Source organism: Zootoca vivipara, chromosome 4 (genome assembly GCF_965207765.1).
Source record: "Zootoca vivipara chromosome 4, rZooViv2.hap1.1, whole genome shotgun sequence".
NCBI lineage: Eukaryota > Metazoa > Chordata > Lepidosauria > Squamata > Lacertidae > Zootoca > Zootoca vivipara.
Genome location: NC_142587.1, coordinates 20,450,169 through 20,468,937, shown reverse-complemented (window position 1 = coordinate 20,468,937; position 18,769 = coordinate 20,450,169). Strand labels below are relative to the sequence as shown.

The 18,769-nt window shown below is 38.2% G+C and overlaps 1 protein-coding gene across 6 annotated transcripts in view; it reads left to right on the top strand.

The window, feature by feature from the left end:
- Positions 1 to 18,769, top strand: part of DOCK9 (dedicator of cytokinesis 9) — a 111,107-nt gene that overhangs the window by 75,074 nt on the left and 17,264 nt on the right. For 4 of the 6 annotated variants that reach the window (XM_035116158.3, XM_035116156.3, XM_035116159.3 and 1 more), the window contains 13 exons: positions 695 to 811; positions 922 to 1,042; positions 1,913 to 2,046; positions 4,345 to 4,459; positions 5,949 to 6,015; positions 7,883 to 7,930; positions 10,355 to 10,491; positions 13,930 to 14,045; positions 15,001 to 15,138; positions 16,127 to 16,309; positions 17,083 to 17,196; positions 17,844 to 18,059; positions 18,478 to 18,535. In XM_035116158.3, the coding sequence (XP_034972049.2) occupies positions 695 to 811; positions 922 to 1,042; positions 1,913 to 2,046; positions 4,345 to 4,459; positions 5,949 to 6,015; positions 7,883 to 7,930; positions 10,355 to 10,491; positions 13,930 to 14,045; positions 15,001 to 15,138; positions 16,127 to 16,309; positions 17,083 to 17,196; positions 17,844 to 18,059; positions 18,478 to 18,535 (1,564 nt within the window). Of the gene's footprint in view, positions 1 to 694; positions 812 to 921; positions 1,043 to 1,912; positions 2,047 to 4,344; positions 4,460 to 5,948; positions 6,016 to 7,882; positions 7,931 to 10,354; positions 10,492 to 10,982; positions 11,027 to 13,929; positions 14,046 to 15,000; positions 15,139 to 16,126; positions 16,310 to 17,082; positions 17,197 to 17,843; positions 18,060 to 18,477; positions 18,536 to 18,769 lie in introns of all 6 variants that reach the window. The other 2 variants (XM_035116162.3, XM_035116160.3) reach the window with 1 other exon arrangement.

Below are 18,769 nucleotides of genomic sequence, written 5' to 3'. Positions count from 1 at the left end.
CACCACCTCTCTGGAGAGGCTTTGTGGAGGTTCTAGGTAGCTGCAGGAGGGAGAAGGGATGGAAATATTTCCCTCTGTGAACTTCACTAAGCTAGCCTGTGTATGTTACAAAATACCTGCAGTGCTTATTTACTGAAGTTTCACAAATAGTCTAATCCCAGGGCTCCTACTCATGCTTTAATAGTAGATGCAGAGATCATAGCCAATACAGGATTCTAAACTTGCTGCACTTCTCTGAATAGGGGAGCCTGTCTGTGCACCAGAACTCTATTGTCTTTGTATACAGAGATCCTCTGAGATTAGGTTCGACAACACTGGGGGAGATGATCAAAGAGCCTTTTGCCTGTATTACCAGCTCAAGCAAGAGTGTATCATTAGACAAAGATAGACTTGCTCACATGGCAAAATACCCTTCTTTCACTATAAAATATATTATTAATTCTTACTCTGCCATACTTGTTGAGCTTTTTCTTAATTGCTAATATCATGATAAGCAAATTCAGTTTCAGTAAACTTGTGACTCCCACCTGACTGCAAAAGGGATATATTTGAGGGCTTTCAGCCAACATCTGTTCCTTTTAAATGTGCAAGAACCAAAAATCAAGTTATAACTCTAGCTCCACAACAGCAAATATCTGAAATGTGTGTGTATATAGTCCCATGGAATAATGAGAACTAAAATGTTTTGGTACAGAGCCATCAAGCAAGAATAGCTACGTTGTATTTGCCAACCTTTGGGGTGCTGATAGAAAATGCCCATCGAATTGATGTCAAGGATATTTCACCTTTCCCTATTAATGCTTCCAGCAGTGTGAGTGGATATTTTTATTTCTGAAACTTTAAAGCTTGAAAAAATTCTAGTGTAAAAATATACCACTTTTAAGCATATCAAAGGAAGTGAAATAATTTCTTTTTTAACAGAGTACAAAAGATGAATCGCTTAGCTTACCAGCTGCAAATCCATTGATGACTCCTCAAAAGTCTGTGAATACCCTTGATAGCAACCTCCAGAAGGACGTGTTTGGTGCTATATCAGGCATTGGTAACCATTTTAAAAAATTTATACGCTTCTTTTAATGTCCCATTGTGAACAGCAAAATGTAGCCTTCTAAGAAATGAAATTTGATACTTTACATGTAGATCTTTTATTGGTGAAAATGATCTTTTGAGTGATGTAATGTTGATGTGGCATAGTGGATGGTGTTTGAACTTACGCCACTAAGACATGGGTTCAAAATTTGAGTCTGTTGCTGATGCCATGAATGGGTTGTCATGTGATGGAGGCAGGAGAGCAAAGAACTCTGGGGGGCAGGTGTGGTTGCTCCTCAGTTTTTTCTCTCCTGCCTGACAGAGCAATTCGTTTTCCTGCTCTCACTGATCTCTCTTTTCAGTTATGTTTTTAAATTAATTTTCCATCTAATTTTGATAAATTTCCCATATACTTCTTCATCCTTTACCTTATGGTTTCTCCTTCTTTCCATTTCTGCATTCTATTTCTAACTTCACATCCCTTTAAGCCCTTATATTACTTAAAAATACAAGTATCAATTTTCCACACAGTTACAGAGCTTGTTCCCATGAAACTCTCTCAACCGAATCTATATGTATATGTTTATGTATATGTATATGTATATATACACACGTGTGTGTGTGTGTGTGTATGTGTGTATCCTGTAACTAAATACCGCAAGTCTGTATTTCTTCGCATTCAGATATCTCCTACTGATAAATCTAGATGTCTAGCTAAAACATGCACCCAGCTGGCAACCCTTTATAAGCCAGGTTTCTGGCATCTACCTAGCCTATAGATATTGGAAGGGTCATTTGAATAAAAGAGGGCAGTTGAATACAGGTTGAATCTCACACTAGCAGAGCCTCTAATTTATCTCTTTTCTACCAACTTATTATTCAGCATCCCCATATACCTCTTCGACTCCAAATGTTAATTGTGTAAGAAATGCAGACTCAAGAGGTTCTCTTATAAGTACAGATTCAGGAAACAGTCTCCCAGAAAGACATAGTGAAAAGAGCAATTCCCTTGACAAGGTAAGGGTACTTTTATATATTTGTGCCTGTAAGAGAAGCTTCTACGCACTCTACTCTTGCTTTTTTGCTATTATAATTTATTCCACTGAGGGAAAATGAGTAGCCATTTCTAGTTCTTCTCTTATTCTACATTAAATAAAATGTGTCTAGCTGTAAGGGGAGGCCCCTATTGAGTGAACAATAATTTCTAGAGGAAACCATGCCACTGTCTCAATAAATATGTTATATGTTATATCTATTGTGTATATTTACTTATGTGTATATATAATACAAATTTATTTTGGCTATTTATTAGACTTCATGAATGCAGGAAAATTTACAATAAATCATTATTTTTAGAAAATATAGTACCATTATTTGAAGGACACTCTTAATTCACCAAGGGCTGTCTCCAGTAGTAGCCATACTCAGTGTAAAGTCATTAAAATTAAGGGGGATAACTTAGGTTCATTAATTTCAATGGATCTCCTTAGAGTGTGACTACCATTGGATACAGCCTCACTTGTCTTAGTTCACTGGTATAAATCCACATGATTGCTTTCAGTGAAAGAGTTTTAATAATTAAGCGTGTTCAGCCTCTCACGTTCAGTTGCATTTGCCTTTTACCTGTCCTATTTCTAACGTTTTGAGGTTGGATCTTGTGGCAGTCACACCATTGTTTAATGTTTTCTTCTTAACCCTGACATGCCGCCTTGTGGCAGAGGGAGAAACTTCTCAGAAGGCATTCTGCTCATACATTATTTACTAGTGGAGAGGAACGAGAACACTACCATTCATCAAAGAAAAAGCGTGTTACAGTGGATTTTTCACTATTGACAGTTCCATCTTTACCAGAGAGAGATTTCCATGCTGTTGTGTCTCCTCCATTACAAGAAGTATTCATTTTTTGTGTGATTTATTTGGTTAGGTTTCTGAGTGCAGTTTGTTGCCAATTTTGCCCTGAGCATTGAAGAAGCTTCTACTGGAGAGGAAACAGTATCTTAATTGTTTGAAAGTATCATGGCATACTGAAATGTACAAAAAACACACCATCAGATTTGTTAATGATCTGCGCACTGTAAAGCTACTTCTGCTAAATGGCAAAATTGTCATCTAATTATTTTTTTCTTCATTGTAATGGCTTGATTTGCAGTGTGAAGCAATTGACAGTAGTACTGAAATTTTAAAACTTGGTGTAGCCTTTTTGAATATCGTATGTTCAAGTTATACTCGTTTATTGCTTGACATAGCTGCTATTTTATTATACATTTCATGATGGTACTTATCCTAGCTGACTTACTTCTAAGCTTTTCTCCTGGCTGATAATATTTTATTTGGGCTGATTGGTTTCAAAGCAGACTGCCTTTTGGGGCTACAGTGATGGGTGTGGAGCTTTCCTGCAGCAACAAATATCGCAGAAAGTCTACAACTCAGGAATGGAATAAAGAAGACCTGAGTTGATCTTAATAGGATTGAAAGACTACTCTGCATATGTAATTGTATATTTTTATCTCAAAATTAGTATGCCTGGGGAAGGCATGCAGGCAGACGCTTGAAAGAAGGCCTGGAACATCTATAAGGCTTAATTAATTAATTAATTAATTAATGCAAGTTTAAGCATTTACTGTCAGATTGTCTTTGGCTTTTGTGTGATATTCCTGTTTCCTGTGTGTCACATGATCAAGCATGCCTACCAAACATTCTGAAACTTCAATATAGTTTCTATTCCATTTTTGGCAGTTATGATGGTGCATTATTTGTGTTGGCTCTTTTTATTGTTCAAAGTTATAGCATTACACTTCATTCCTTGCTCATAGTCTTCTCTAATTCCACATTAGTTTAAGCTGTTTGTGCGTGTCTGCAGTGTAGCACTTTTGCTATTGTAGTTTGAGGCTCAGAAGTAATAGCTTTATGGTTTGGCATATCCACATACAAATCACATATTGAAGCATATACCTTTAGATTTTGACCAATTGCCCTAAAGAAGATACACATTTACTTTAACTCTTATCCTTAAGTTGCTTTTCTTGTTTACAAATTGAAGGCTTGAGAGAGGTAACCATGGAATGTGTACAAAAAGGGAATTGGATCTGGGCGCAATGTACAAACTTAGATCGGTCTATATGCTGGTGTGTCATAGCAACTTACACTATCAACATGTGAGTGTTCCTCTCCCAACAAAAGGATCTGGTTTGTGATTTAGGAGTGTTCCACCTTTGTCCTTGGACACCCAACTCTCTCTCGGTTTTGAGATGCTGTGTTTGTGCCTTAATGCATTAAGATGAGCCTCTTGTCCAAGTGTTTTCCTGTATTTTTCAGAACCAACAGATTTGCCCTTTGGGAAGTTCTGTAGTTCGATGTGACAAGCTTGATCAAGCTGAAATCAGGAGTCTACTGATGTGTTTCCTTCATATTTTAAAAAGCATGTCAGATGGTAAGCTCTTAAATTTTCAGCTCTTAAATTCTGACAGTGAGTTAACACAATAACTTGGTGTTTTAAACCCCTGTTCAGTAACAGCTGTAACATGTCATGTGTAACTTGGAATGTAATAGCCTCTGTTTGATTCTCTTCTGATTTGTATTCCTTGTGCTCAATTCTGCAAAGTTTTCTGGTTCTGCTGTTATTTATCAGGGGCTGAAGACTTGATTACTTCAGTGCCTCCTGTTTCCCTGCCCCAGAACTCATCTCTGAGTTTGGCATTCTACCAACCAAATACTTGCTAGGGGATGTAAACTTATATAAATGAGCAGAAAATGCCCGCAAGATGAATGCTTAATCCAGACAAGACAAAGGTACCATTGGTGGGTAGTTTATCCCTCTACAGAAGTGGAGTTCAGTTCAGCCTGCTCTGGATGAGATTCCTCTCCCCACAAAAGGATCAGGTTTGTGGTTTAGAAGTGCTACAGCTTTGTCCCCAGATATCCGACGTGTGTTAGTGGCACAGAGCATCTTCCACCAGCTAAAGCTCCTTCCGGTCTGAAATGGAGAATCTGGCTCAGTTATACATGCTCTGCTAAACCTCTATATTAGACTATTGCTATGCATTGTATAAGGGACTGGTTTTAAAGACTGTTCGGAAACTCCTGGCATTTGCCAAGCATGATTCAAAGCTCTGGCATACATTTACATGGCTGGGGACCTGAGGGAATGCTTCCTTCCAGTTTACACACAGGTGATATCTCATCCTAGTTCCCCTGCAAACCTACCTGATCCTTCCCAAATGGGTATCTCCCCAAATATCCTTTGAATTTCACATTTCTACAAATTTTGTAATCCAGTTCTTCAATTTTAAAAAAATGAGCAAAAGTTAAAAATAAAATACAGAAATGCTTCATATTGGGTGGTATTGCTTGCATATTAGAAGAAATGTCCACTGAAATACAGAGCAATATTCCTGAGTAGTTTTTTTTAATCACAAGCTAATGTGGAAATGTGGTGAACTGAGCTTAAGACTAGAAAAATTAGAAACTGAGAGAAATTGACAGATTGGTCCATCCCTAGTTCAAGCTATGTAATCTTGAAAAGTATTGAATAGAGAGCCTGTACAGAAGAGATGTGGAGTAATAAGCCGTGCACTTGTACCTCAAATGCATACAGTGGTACCTCGCAAGACCAATGCCTCGCATGATGAAAAACCCGCAAGACGAAAGGGTTTTGCGATGTTTTTGGTGACTCACAATACGAAGTTTTCTATGGCCACGCTTCGCAAGATGAAATTATTGCAAGGCAAAGCGACTCGCAGAACAAATTACTTTCGTCTTGCGAGGCACCACTGTATTTAGAAGGCTGTCTGCTGTTAGATGTGTAGTCTCAAACCAGGTTTTGCTTTGTGTAACATACTAGCTTTCCTGCTTCCTGTCCTTAAAACTTTTCACATCAGTGATACTCACATTTATTAATTGCTTTATCCAATACATTATAGATGCCCTTTTCACATACTGGAACAAGGCCTCAACATCAGAACTCATGGATTTTTTCACAATTGCAGAGTGAGTTGACTTGGCTATTACTATAACTCTTTGTATAGTACAGTTGTTGCATTTCAGGCATGAATTTAAAGTCCGTGGTAAATATTGTATATACTGTATAGCACTGCAACTTTTCAAAAAGTCCTGGTAATTGAGAAATCTGCAATACATCTCACAAGCTCCCAAGGCGACATGCACACATTTATCTCCACACATTCAGCATTAATACCATGGCGGCAATTATAAGTGAACCAGCTTGCAGTTTTTTCCATAAAACAAATATTTGAGCAAGTTTTTCAAACAGGATGTAAGCAAACCTGTGTGTGTATTCTGTTCCACTATTGTTCACATATAAATTGGAGATAGAAATTACTATTTTATACTTCATGAAAAGGGATGCACAGATGAAGGGAAATTAAACCTATTCCCTTTCCCCCATCTTACCTTGCTGCATTCCATTGTCCCAAGTGTTATTATCATTATACAGTATATTAAGAAGGTATTGTGAGCTCCCTTGAACATTTTATTGTAAACACAGGGTAATAATAAATATTGATTCTACCACTTTATGGAAATGCAGAATTGCACTTAAGATGCTAACAGATTTCTATAAACATTGACGGGAATCGATGGTCCTCAATCAGATACAGATCTAACACACAGCTGTTTGCATCAATCCGTCTGTCCCTAAGAAGATCAAAAGAGCCCTGCTAGATCAGACCAAAGATCCATCAAGTCTGTTACCTAGCTTCCCACTGTGGCAAACCAGATGGCCCCAGGAAGACCACAGAGCATGGAGGAAACGGCTCTTCTGCATTATGTGTCTGCAGTACAGTATATCATATTCAGTCATACTGCCTCTGAATATGGAGAGTCATTTATCAGTCATAGGTCATATCTCTTGATATACCAAATCCCTAACTAATTTGTCTTCTATAAGTCATGAGCAAAGTTCTTTTATTTTTAAATATTTTGGGTTGCCTGTTCTCTGGGCATTTATTTATGTACTTTTTGACATTTCTGACTGCATGCTAATGTTTTCAGTGAAGTTACCCAATAATGTGAATAAAGCACTCACTATCCCTGCTCCCTAATCTATTAATGATGGGATGGCAGGTACTAGAAACCCAAATAAGTACACTGTTATAGCTCTTTGAGAAGATGCTCAAGGTAGTGAACTTTTATGGAAAGGTCGCTCCACGGGGCAACAGTATGTTCTATGATGCTCCCGTCACACAGTATCTGTATGTGGGAAATGTTCTTTAGACTGCCTTCTGTAATTAGAGGTTACTATCGTGACCTCTCTAGCATAAGTAGAGCCCAAGGCAGATCCTGGTAAGAGTGCATTTTGACCCCAAAGAAGACCACATGCCTGTAGGCTTTTCATTCATTACTATTTGACCGATGCTGCTGCCATAGCATTGGCATAAATATTTTTATGAAGATGGCAGATTGACTGTGAACTGTTTCTTCACTGTTTGGGGTTCAGGAATTTAAATGTACTAGAGATCATTGAAGACACAGGTACAATCCTAACAACTTACTTTTCATTAGACACGGTTTGGATTGCACTACAGTACAAAAAACAAGTGGGGGGGGAATTGTCAGTGATAATTGCTATACTGTTTTAATAAACAGGATCAGCACTGCATCTTGGCTTCACTCTGCATGAGAGCAGAAAGTGTTGAACATAACTTGTTTGGCAGAAAGGTGACAGCTGTAACATGGGATTGAGGTAGAGATTCTGGTTTGGGGATGGGAATTAAGCCAAGTGATCATTAAAATCAAGGACATTCATTATTTTATTATATCATGAGCTGGCTCCAGTTAAGTTTTTACTAAAATTTTGTCTTAGTTTTAAAACTAACTCTCACTGTGTTCTTTGCAGAGTGTGCTTGCATCAGTTTCAATACATGGGGAAACGATACATCGCCAGGTACTGTGTATAACCTAATGGTGTAACTTTGTTGTGACAGAATGCCTTAAATTCTTGTCAATTGAATAATGTTCAGTTAATACTGGAAAGAGATGCGTTTGTATTAGAAGGTAAGTAAATGGCCTTTGTAGTGCTTGACACGTTACCTGAGTTGCCTTACTAGCACTGAAAGCTAATCCCAAATTGCTGCACTACATAGTTAGGGATTTTTGTGTTGGCTGTTAAAATTGGGGAGGTTTGCCCAAACTGCCTTGCAACATTCTCAAAACTGTGCATAGTACCTGAATGATAGCCTGTGAATTATTCCTACTTCCTGTGCATTCCCCAGTCAGACTAAACAAGGCTTTTTAACACCACATGTATCTTTTCATCCTATCCAATGCTGGCCACACTGTTCTTAGTTCCATTAGCTGCTTGTATGGAAATTTACCTCTGTTGTTGCAATATTTTTATGTTAGAGACAGCCTCCACATGGATTTTTGGCACAAGCCTGTTACTTGCTAGCTGATGCTATTGTGACTTATACCAGACACAAATACAGGAAATTATGACTTGGATATATGAAAGAGAAAAATAAAACATACATTGCCATTCTTTCTCTCCCAAAAGAAAATTATCCTATTGTCATTAGTTGATTTTGCTTTTAATCTTTGACAATGTCTTGAAAGGGGGCATGGAAAAATCAAAATAAAGCATGTTCTGTGAATCAAACTGAATATGTATTTGAATTCACCTAAAAATGTTGCAACACTTATATGACTATTTATCCCCCCTATCTCCCCAGCCTACTCCCAGGGGGAAATGCCATTTGGGTTTTTTCAGCTTTAGATTTGTTCTGCCTGCTTCCTAATGTTTGGGCCTTGTTCTCATAAAGCAGCTGATGTGGTAAAGCAGTGTATGAGCTGTAAATCACTTCAGATGGCAGGTATGAGCTCTTCTGACCAAAAGATGCCTCCACACAATAAATTAGATGTCAGGGAGAAGGATGCTAGCCTAGCCTTCTCTTTGAGCTTCTGATTTATAGGGAAGTGGTATCTTCAAGACGTTGAACTATAGCGTCCATTATCCTGATTATTGGCTATGTTGACTGGGCTAATGAAGTTCAGCATCGGGAGGGCATTGTTGTGTTGGTTCCTCTTGAGTAAGACCTCACATGCAGACTGACGTGATACAGCACATACATGGTTTTGCCATCCAGAATTAAGCCATACATTTCTAATGTGGCACTGGTGCTTGTGTTATTTCTCTGGGCTAGGGGTAAAATATCCTTTATTTATTTATTGTTGCATTTTTCTTAATGTACTCCATGATGTTTAACCATTTTATTTAAGAATAATACAGATTGTTGCTCCTGAAATTACAGTTTGAGCTTTTGCCCACTTGATGTATAAGTAGGAATATTCATAATGCATGAAAATGCATTAAATAGCTCTTGATGAATTTGTTAATAGACTATTTCACCAATAACATACCACTTGGTTGTGTTGCATGTGAAAACATTGAACTGAAAACTATGCACGTTTCTGATGTTCATGTGATTATTGAAGTGATTCACAAATATTTCACATTGAGATGCACCAAAGGAATGTGCTAGCAAAAAGATAGTGCATGCAATCTTTACACACCCTATGGTTGAGGAAACAGGGATGTGTGTAATTCTGGTATTGGTTTTCATTTCTTGTCAGCTCTGGTGGTGGTACACACTAGGAGGTTAGTCTGTACTGATTGCTAACACAGATCACTTTTCTATTTCCTTCACTTGATTGCTGGCAAGTTTAACAAAGTATATGGCTCTACTCCCTTCCTGCCTCGGTAAGATACAGGCATTAGTATTTCACATAATTTTGCTCTTACTGCATGTGTGCTTACTAAATACTCTCTCAGATCCTCCTTAAACTTTCTATAACAAATTCAGATCACACAAAGCTCTCTTTAAAATTATTTGTATACATGGTAGCACATTTACTATTCTGAACTAAATGTTTCTAAAGCAAGTTGTGTGCTGCTGCTTTCAAGCATTTTTGAAGCTTTTGGACTGAGAAGGTACTTGCTGTGATGCTTTCAGAATTCTACCTATTTTAAGCTAATGTAAAATGACCAAAGTACAGTGGTCAGGTAGAGCTAGTCTTCCTGACTGAGTCTGTCTTCCTAAGACTCTCACTATGGCTGACTACCTCCAGTCTATCCAACTGTAAATAATCCATTGTGGTCAAGAAGTAAATACTATAGCCCACATCCTTTATGTACTGCCTTGACTGACTGGATAAATTTGCCAGAACATTAACTAAAATAGATAATAGGCTGCATTGTATTTTCATCTTCTATTAGAGTTTTTGCTTGGCCTGCTTAACTAACTCTCACCCACTCTTGCTGCAGTGCAACATGTTTAACTTTTGCTTCTGTCCCATTTCACCCATCTTGCAGGAACCAGGAGGGGTTGGGACCCATAGTTCATGATCGAAAATCTCAGACATTGCCTGTTTCCCGTAACAGAACAGGGATGATGCATGCCAGATTACAGCAGCTGAGCAGCCTGGATAACTCTCTCACATTTAGCCACAGTAAGTTCCATGACATAACACCTGAAATCTCATCCAGTACCACAACACCAGAGGCAGGTCGAAACCCACACCAGAGCATGTCATGGACTTTATTTTTCTAGGTCAAGCACCAACATGAACTCTGTTCACAGTTTAGTGGAAGTACCAAATGATGACACAATGTGGAACATGGTTAACTACAGCATTTTGACATGCTATACTCAAAATTTTGTATACGTTGGTATTTGATGTATGCTACTTCAAATTTATGCACTCTGTGATGTTCATCTTGAACAACGTTTTCAACTGCCATTGAGAACTTTCATTATACTCTTTCTCAATAACATTTTGAAAACGGTGAAATGTGCTTGGTTGATCATGTGACCATGTTTTGGCATAAAGTTTTTAAGGGGAAATTTTATGAAATAGCATAAAACTACTGTGAAAGTCCATGATTTAGTTTGGATGTGAAGAAGCACCCAGTAATGAAGTGACTTTTTCTGTGTTTTCAGTGTGAGAAAAATATCAAGTTTGCTTGGAATTTCTGTAGACAATGGTAAGACAATCAGGTTGAAGTCAGCTTCTGTTGGAATTCTTGAAATGAAATCTAGATTTAAGTAATCTTTGGAAACATTTCAGCTGCATCATTAAGAATATCACTTGACTTTTGTGAAGCTTTACAGTATTCAAGAATGGGCAGCTTGCTGAAATAATAAAACCCACATTAACTGTGTACTGCCTGAATACTTTTAACAAATGCATCTGCTTTTCTGGAAATTAGTAGTGAGCTGGTTTAAGTCTTGGATACTTTTTCTTCATTCTAGCCTGTTTTTAAGGCTATAATCTAGCAGTGTATTCCCCTTTTTTCAAATTTTCCAAAACTGAAAGCTCACCCAGACCAGACACAGAAAAGATTGACAGCTCTTTCTCAAAAATACCTCACAGAATCCCCAGAATTATTTTCCAGAGGACTTCTATCCCTGAGTTCAATTTTTTTTGGCGGGGATGAAGAGATTTTCCAATACACTTTTTAAATATGGACATGGCACTGCTGCATGCAGATTGATTTGACTGAACACTGTCTTTGTGAAATCTGAAGTAATTTCCACTCAAGCAAAGTGGGGGGGATTTCCCCCTCCATCTGGAACTCCCACACCACTTGCTCTGGAGGGCCCCAGGAGCAAAAGACTGAAGGCAGAAAACCCCTGTTCCACAAGTGGAACTTAGGACCAAAATCATCATTTTTGTCCTATTTTAAAACCATCATGTCAATTTGAACACAGACATAAAGTGCACTTCAGGAATTTGGTTGGGATAATTTTTGAGAAGGAAGGTATTCAGGGGGAAAATGGGTGCATGCAAATCCCCCTGTGTCTCTGCTTGAGCCTTAGGAGATCCTTAGATTTCTTCTTCTTGTAGCCATATTTCACAGTTTGCCAAAATTCATTTGCTATTCACTTGATGTTTCAATGACGGTGGTTCTCTGCTGCTTCCTTTAATGTACAGCAGGACTGTGGAACCTTTGGCATTCCAGATGTTTATGAACTACCCACCAGCCCTAGCAAACATTCCCAAATGGCCAAGGATAATGGAAGCTGTAGTTCAGCAACATCTGGAGGGGCAAAGGTATTAAAGGGTCACCTTTTTCCTAAGCATAGGTTGATCAATGCTTCATATTTCTGGGAAGAAATTTTGATTTTAAATTTTGCTAATTGGTATTCCCCCCCCCTTTTAAAATGACTATACCTATTTCTTAGCAGCTTATTTACTGAAATTATGCTCCCCAAGAGTAATATGTCATTAAACATTTAAATAAATAACTCATTTCAATAGTGCTTTTATGAAGATAGGAAATAATGGTGTTCAGTTAGGGAAATACAAGAGATATGTACATTTCTAACATACCTAGTCTAGCTTTTTATTGGTTTTGCAATACAGTTTTAGTGCAAACTCAGTTAACAGTATATGAGCAAAAAAATCCAGAAATTAATTGTTCTAACAAAGTGGAGATACAGGAATGAAAGTTAGTTAACCCAAAAAAGGGTTAACTCCACTAAGTTGCTTGGATTTTAAGTTTGCAGTGATTTTAGATGCTGCTTTGTGAGGTGCCTAATGCAACATGAAGCCCAGTGTTGCTGGATCAGTTCCAGTTAATGCAGTCTGATGATATAGACAGGATACTTGCAATGATGTGCCTAACTACCTGTTCATTAGATCCTTATCCATCATGGCTTATTAAAACTAGCTGGGGTGAGTTGACTGAATGGGTCAGAGGTGTGGTAAATGCATCATTGTGTGGTGGTGTGGTGCCCACTGCCTTTAAAGAGGTGGTGGTGCATCCACTCCTGAAAAAGCCCAATGGAGTGCAATAACTGTAGACTAGTCATCAGCACTCCTTTCTTGGCAAAGGTGGTAGAGAGGGTGGTTATGGAGCAACTGCAGGTTGGATCATCTAGATCCAATCTGGTTCAGACCTGGTTTCAGAACTGAATCAGCCTTGCTTGTCCTGATGGATGCACTTCATCACAAAAGGGACAGGAGAGTGCAACCCTTTTACTTCTACTTGATCTCTCAGCAGCTTTTGATACCATTGGCCATGTTATTCTCCTGGATTGACTTAGTGAGATGAGTATCCATGGCATAGTATTACAATGGTTCCGTTTATATATTTAAATAAGAATGAAAGTAAATGCACTTGTGAGCCTATATGAGCCTCCATAAAATGCATCTCTCAAGGATGCATGGTGGGGACTTATTTCCTTCTGTCTGTGTTGCAAATGATTAGAGCATTTAAAGACTCCTGATGCAGCAGAATTATCTGCCTTTAGAGGAGGCTAACAGTTGTCTGTCTGCATGAGTCTGCTCAGGACTTGTCACCTTCCAACAAGCAGGCATATCCTAAAATGAGGACTCATTAAGAAACACATGGATTGTGGTTTTTTTGAAGGTGGGTAATTCTTAATCTTACATTCTTAGTACAGTATGAGGGTATTTTTTTTGCTATGCTTTCAATTTTAAATCATGAAAAAATGTGCTTCAGGTATCAGAAGTCTGGAAAAGAACTGTCCTAGACCAAACTGAATGTGTCTCAGAATTTTTTGGAAATTATTTTTTCAGTTGTCACTTATCTAGGCTAATTCCACCTATGTGTAGTCCACAGGTCTGGGATACAATTGGAATATTACTGTAACTCATTTGTTATTTATGTACTCTCATCCCTTACGTTTTGCTTCAAGCTATCTGAAACATAAAGCAATCATTTACACGACCCAAGCTTGCAAATATGTGCACATGTTACCGTATATGTATTATAAATACCTGCAACTGCAACATTCCTGTAAGACACATAAGAATTCCAGCTTTGCTACTATTTGATTAGTAGTGTTGATATTAAAAGTTTGGAGTTTTGTCAAAGTCTGGTACAGAGTTCAAAGTAACAACTGCCTCAAATTTCCACAGGTTATGGCCATTCAGAAGCAGATGTCCTTCACCAATCTTTACTTGAAGCCAACATTGCCACTGAAGTTTGCCTTACAATTCTGGACACTTTATCTTTATTCACAATGGCATTCAAGGTATGTGCTTAGATACCTGTATAGTTAGGCGTAGCCAGAGTTTTTATCCAGAGGTAGCCAACATAGTGCTCTCCAGATGCTGTTGCTCCAACTCCCATCAGCCTCAGCCAGCAATACTGATGATCAGGGATGATAGGACCTTAATCTGACAACATCTGGAGTACAGGCAGCAACCAATTTGTTTGAGGGTTACACCCCAAGGCACCACACACTTATGTGAAATCCTGTATAATCGGAACACCCATTGAAAAACCCTTCAAACAACTCCTCTGTTTGTGATGTTTCCAGGTCACCTCTGAGTTTGACGCAATGTGTATAGTCACGCTTGTGCTCGTTCATCAAGTACTTTAAGGAACACCACTGCAGTTGGGTCCCACCCAGTTGGGAATCACTGTGGTATGTCCCAATCTAGTGGGCTTCATCGTCCACCACAATAAATAGAATTATAGGTCTTACCTGAAAAGTAGATTTGTAAGATGACAAACAGATGAAGACACTGGAGCCCTCCCTGCTGTGGTCTGCAGTTGTGCTAATTTCAGACTGCTGTCAAGGCTTTACTTAAGGGTTCCCTTTGTTCCTATGTTTAAGGATTATGTTATTTATTTTGGGGGCATGTCATCAGCCGGAGGGAGGTAGGCAGGTATGTTCAGATTTCTTTTCTATGTACGTACATCAATTACTGCTGCTTGGTGAGCCTGAAAAACTGAGATTAAGCCTGCCTCCCACAATTCTGTGCTCCTGCCTCCATCACTTGATTACCCAATCAAGTGTCTTCATTATCCACATTAACAATCTGCAATTCAAGTAAGACCAATAATTCTTTCCCCAATGTTTGTGTGCAGATAGCCACCAGGGAAGCATTCCATTAACAAGTCTGTAAGGTTTATAATGGTTTTTGAGGCCTTAAAGTAATTCATCTGTGTAGGGATCAAAATATAATTCTCTTAATTTTAAGAATCAGCTCCTGATGGATCATGGGCATAATCCTCTGATGAAAAAAGTATTCGATGTGTACCTTTGCTTTCTGCAAAAAAACCAGTCAGAAACTGCATTAAAAAATGTCTTCAATGCCTTAAGATCACTAATTTTTAAGGTAAGTAGTCTTCAATTTATAATTTCTTCTCTCTGTATGCTATATTGATTGGGGGGCGTGGCGTTCTGTTTTGTTACTTATATGCTGCCTATAAATGTGGAGAGCCCAGGGCAGGGTGTTGTTTTTCTCCAGACAGCATATTTCTTTGTTCAATTAGAGTATATATTTCTGAAACTGAGTGAAGGAGGACTCTGTTGTGTTCATGGAGCTTCAGCTTGGGAACTAGATGCCAGGTTCTGAAAAAAATCCTTTTTTGAATTTGGACAAGTCATTGTCTTGTTGAGTAGACTGACATTCCAGTCCAGCCAGTGCAAAGAAGCAGGCTCCCGAATCCCTTGATGGAACAGGTGGACCCATTAACTGAGTAGGCCACTATATGTTCAGAACCCAGAACTGCATTACCAACAAGTGCTAGTCCGGTATGTAAACATAGTGTTTGGCCATTCAGTTTTACAGTGGTTATCTCCAGGGGTCATGGGAGAGATTAGAATGTGGGCCATATGGCCCACCCTTTAAAACAGGTGACAAAGTCACAATTGCTTTCTTTTTGGGAGATGGAGTTGCAGATCTGAAATATGACAACCCAAAAACACTGAAATCCTGCCTAAGCTTTGGGCTTATTTTGAGACAACAACTACCTTCTGTCAGGCTGTCAATATATATTTTCTAGTCACTTTAAGGGTGAAGCTTTACAAAGTTGCAAATTTTTGCACATACCACAAATTACTAGATTTGTGAGGTAGACAAGCTAGCAAACTCTTTGTACACTTACTGTATTTGCAAAGCTGACTTTGGGACTCCTAAACAAACTGGTGCACATGTCTACATCAAAAGTGTTTGTTTTTAGAGCCCCTTTCTAATGTGTTATAAATTAAACAGCCAACTCCCATGTGACTTTTTTTGAACACTTTGCTATTTGAAACTTGTTACCTGATGGTTTTATTTTATCCTACCTTTTAAAGAGTAAATGTTTCTGTGTGTTCTACAGTTTCCTTCTACATTTTATGAAGGAAGGGCTGACATGTGTTCTTCACTGTGCTATGAAATTTTGAAGTGCTGCAATTCCAAACTGAGTTCAATACGAACAGAAGCATCACAGCTCCTTTATTTCTTGATGAGGAATAATTTTGATTACACAGGAAAGAGATCGTTTGTGAGGACACACCTACAAGTCAGTACAGTTTGTTTTTATGTATTTAAGGTGTTTTAAGGAGATGAAATGCTGACCTTTTCTGGTATCGTGTCTTAAATACTGGATTGTGTGTACTTAGCAACATAATCCACCACATCCACTGTGGTGTAGTGGTTAAGAGCAGTAGACTCGTAAGCTGGTGAACCGGGTTTGCGTCTCCGCTCCTCCACATGCAGCTGCTGGGTGACCTTGGGCTAGTCACACTTCTTTGAAGTCTCTCAGCCCCACCCACCTCACAGGGTGTCTGTAGTGGGGGGGGGAGGGGAAAGGAGATTGTTAGCCGCTTTGAGACTCCTTCGGGTAGTGATAAAGCGGGATATCAAATCCAAACTCTTCTCTTCTCTACATACTGCAGCTATATAGTGCATCGAGCAGCACACACAAACACTGTAAGTTATGTGTGATAATAAATGCTGCATGCCAAGCAGCTACGTGAAAGGGTCACCCTTGCTGCTGCACTCTCTCTGTGTACTTCCTATGCACAAATTTTGGAACAAGTAGCTGATGTTTCTAGATATTCAAACTCATGCCCTATTATATCACTGCAGTTTTAATGCAAATTATTCACATATAGGTTTGCATTTTCCCCACAAGAGTCTACAAATCAATTTTTTTGTATTTGTTTACTTACACAAAGTTACAGGCTGCTTAATATTTAGGAAAGTTCCAAAACTGTATACAGAATTTATAATACATACAATATAAATCCCAAATTGAAATCTTCAAGATTTATGTTTCTTCTTCTTTACAAGGTTATCATTTCCGTGAGTCAGCTGATTGCAGATGTTGTTGGAATTGGTGGAACCAGATTTCAGCAGTCTCTTTCCATCATCAATAACTGTGCTAACAGTGACAGACTTACTAAGGTTTGTAGTAGGCTTTTTCCATTTCATTATAAAATTATAAAGAAGGGTTTGGATCATCAGCTTCATTCCCATGGCATTGATGCTGAAACTTCAACATGTAAACAGCCCTTATGGATCAACCATAATAAGCTTATAGTCATGTATAAGCAGAGAACAAAATGTACAGAAATGCTGTAGAATGAAAAATACAGAAGCAGTCGCAAAAGGGACCTTGATGAAGTCTTATTTGAAAATGCTAAAAATGCCAAGTTGTTTATGATGCTTGAGAGAGAAAGGAAAATATCTGTAAAATCTTTTCAGATTACAATAGTCCATGTTTGAGACACTAGTTTAAATATTCATTGTATAATATAAGTACATACAAAATTAGCTTTTAAAATAGTTACATTTTAGAGTTTTTTTACTTTGAAGGAAACAATGTAACATTAACAGGAGTAGATGCAACAAATAGTCAAGGCCATGTTCATGCGGTTAGGATTCTGAGGAATAGTCCACACAACTTTACTCTTCTTTCATACTACTTGATTATTTCTAAAGGAATTTCAAGCAACAGGTCACTAACTGGATAGGTACAGTTTAGTTTCTCACTGCTTTGTGCCGCTTGTTGAGCTCATTTTGCATATCGTGCCGCTGTTTTCACATTACAGCACACAACATTTCCTTCTGATGTCAAGGATTTGACAAAACGCATCCGTACAGTCCTAATGGCTACAGCACAAATGAAGGAGCATGAGAATGATCCAGAAATGCTTGTGGATCTTCAGTACAGTTTGGCAAAGTCTTATGCCAGTACACCTGAACTCAGGAAGACATGGTTGGATAGCATGGCAAGAATTCATGTTAAAAATGGAGATCTTTCAGAGGTAAGCAAGACAGAAAGTACTCTACTGGTTTTTGTGATCTGGCAATACTGTTCTTAAAGTTGAAATTAATTATATTATATAAATTATAAATTTATAATTGTATAAATCACACACATATTGAAGAGGTTGGAGAAAAATGTGCCAACAGAAATTAGAAAGAATTGCTGTGCTGCTCCAACGTTTTCAGTTTTATTCAAGATATACAGTAAGCCCACAACTTATGCAGGGGTTACATTCCGGGGATTGTGCCTAAAGCCAAAATTGCATATAGTCAAAATATAATGGGTACAATGGTAGGTGGGATTGCCAAAGCTTTTATTTTATTTTTTATTTTTTATTGCCAAGCATGTAAAGCTGAATGTTGCACTTAGTCACAACAAAAATTGTGTAGTAATGGTTGCTATTGTTCGTATTTTAGGCAGCAATGTGTTATGTCCACGTAACAGCTCTGGTGGCAGAGTACCTTCTCCGAAAAGGTATGTTTCATGCACCTACTCCATTGTTGTTGGAATATTTTAAACTGCTGCTTAAATGGTTATATACCAGTTATATAGTTTGTGCATTTATGTTTTGTCTAGCCAGTTGTAGTTATGCATATTGTGTATTGCCCTAGCATCCGTGTGGCTAAAGGTCCAAAAATAGTTTAATAAATAACAAATTAATATTCTTTCTATTTAAAAAATAGCAATGAAACATTTAAAAAATATCTT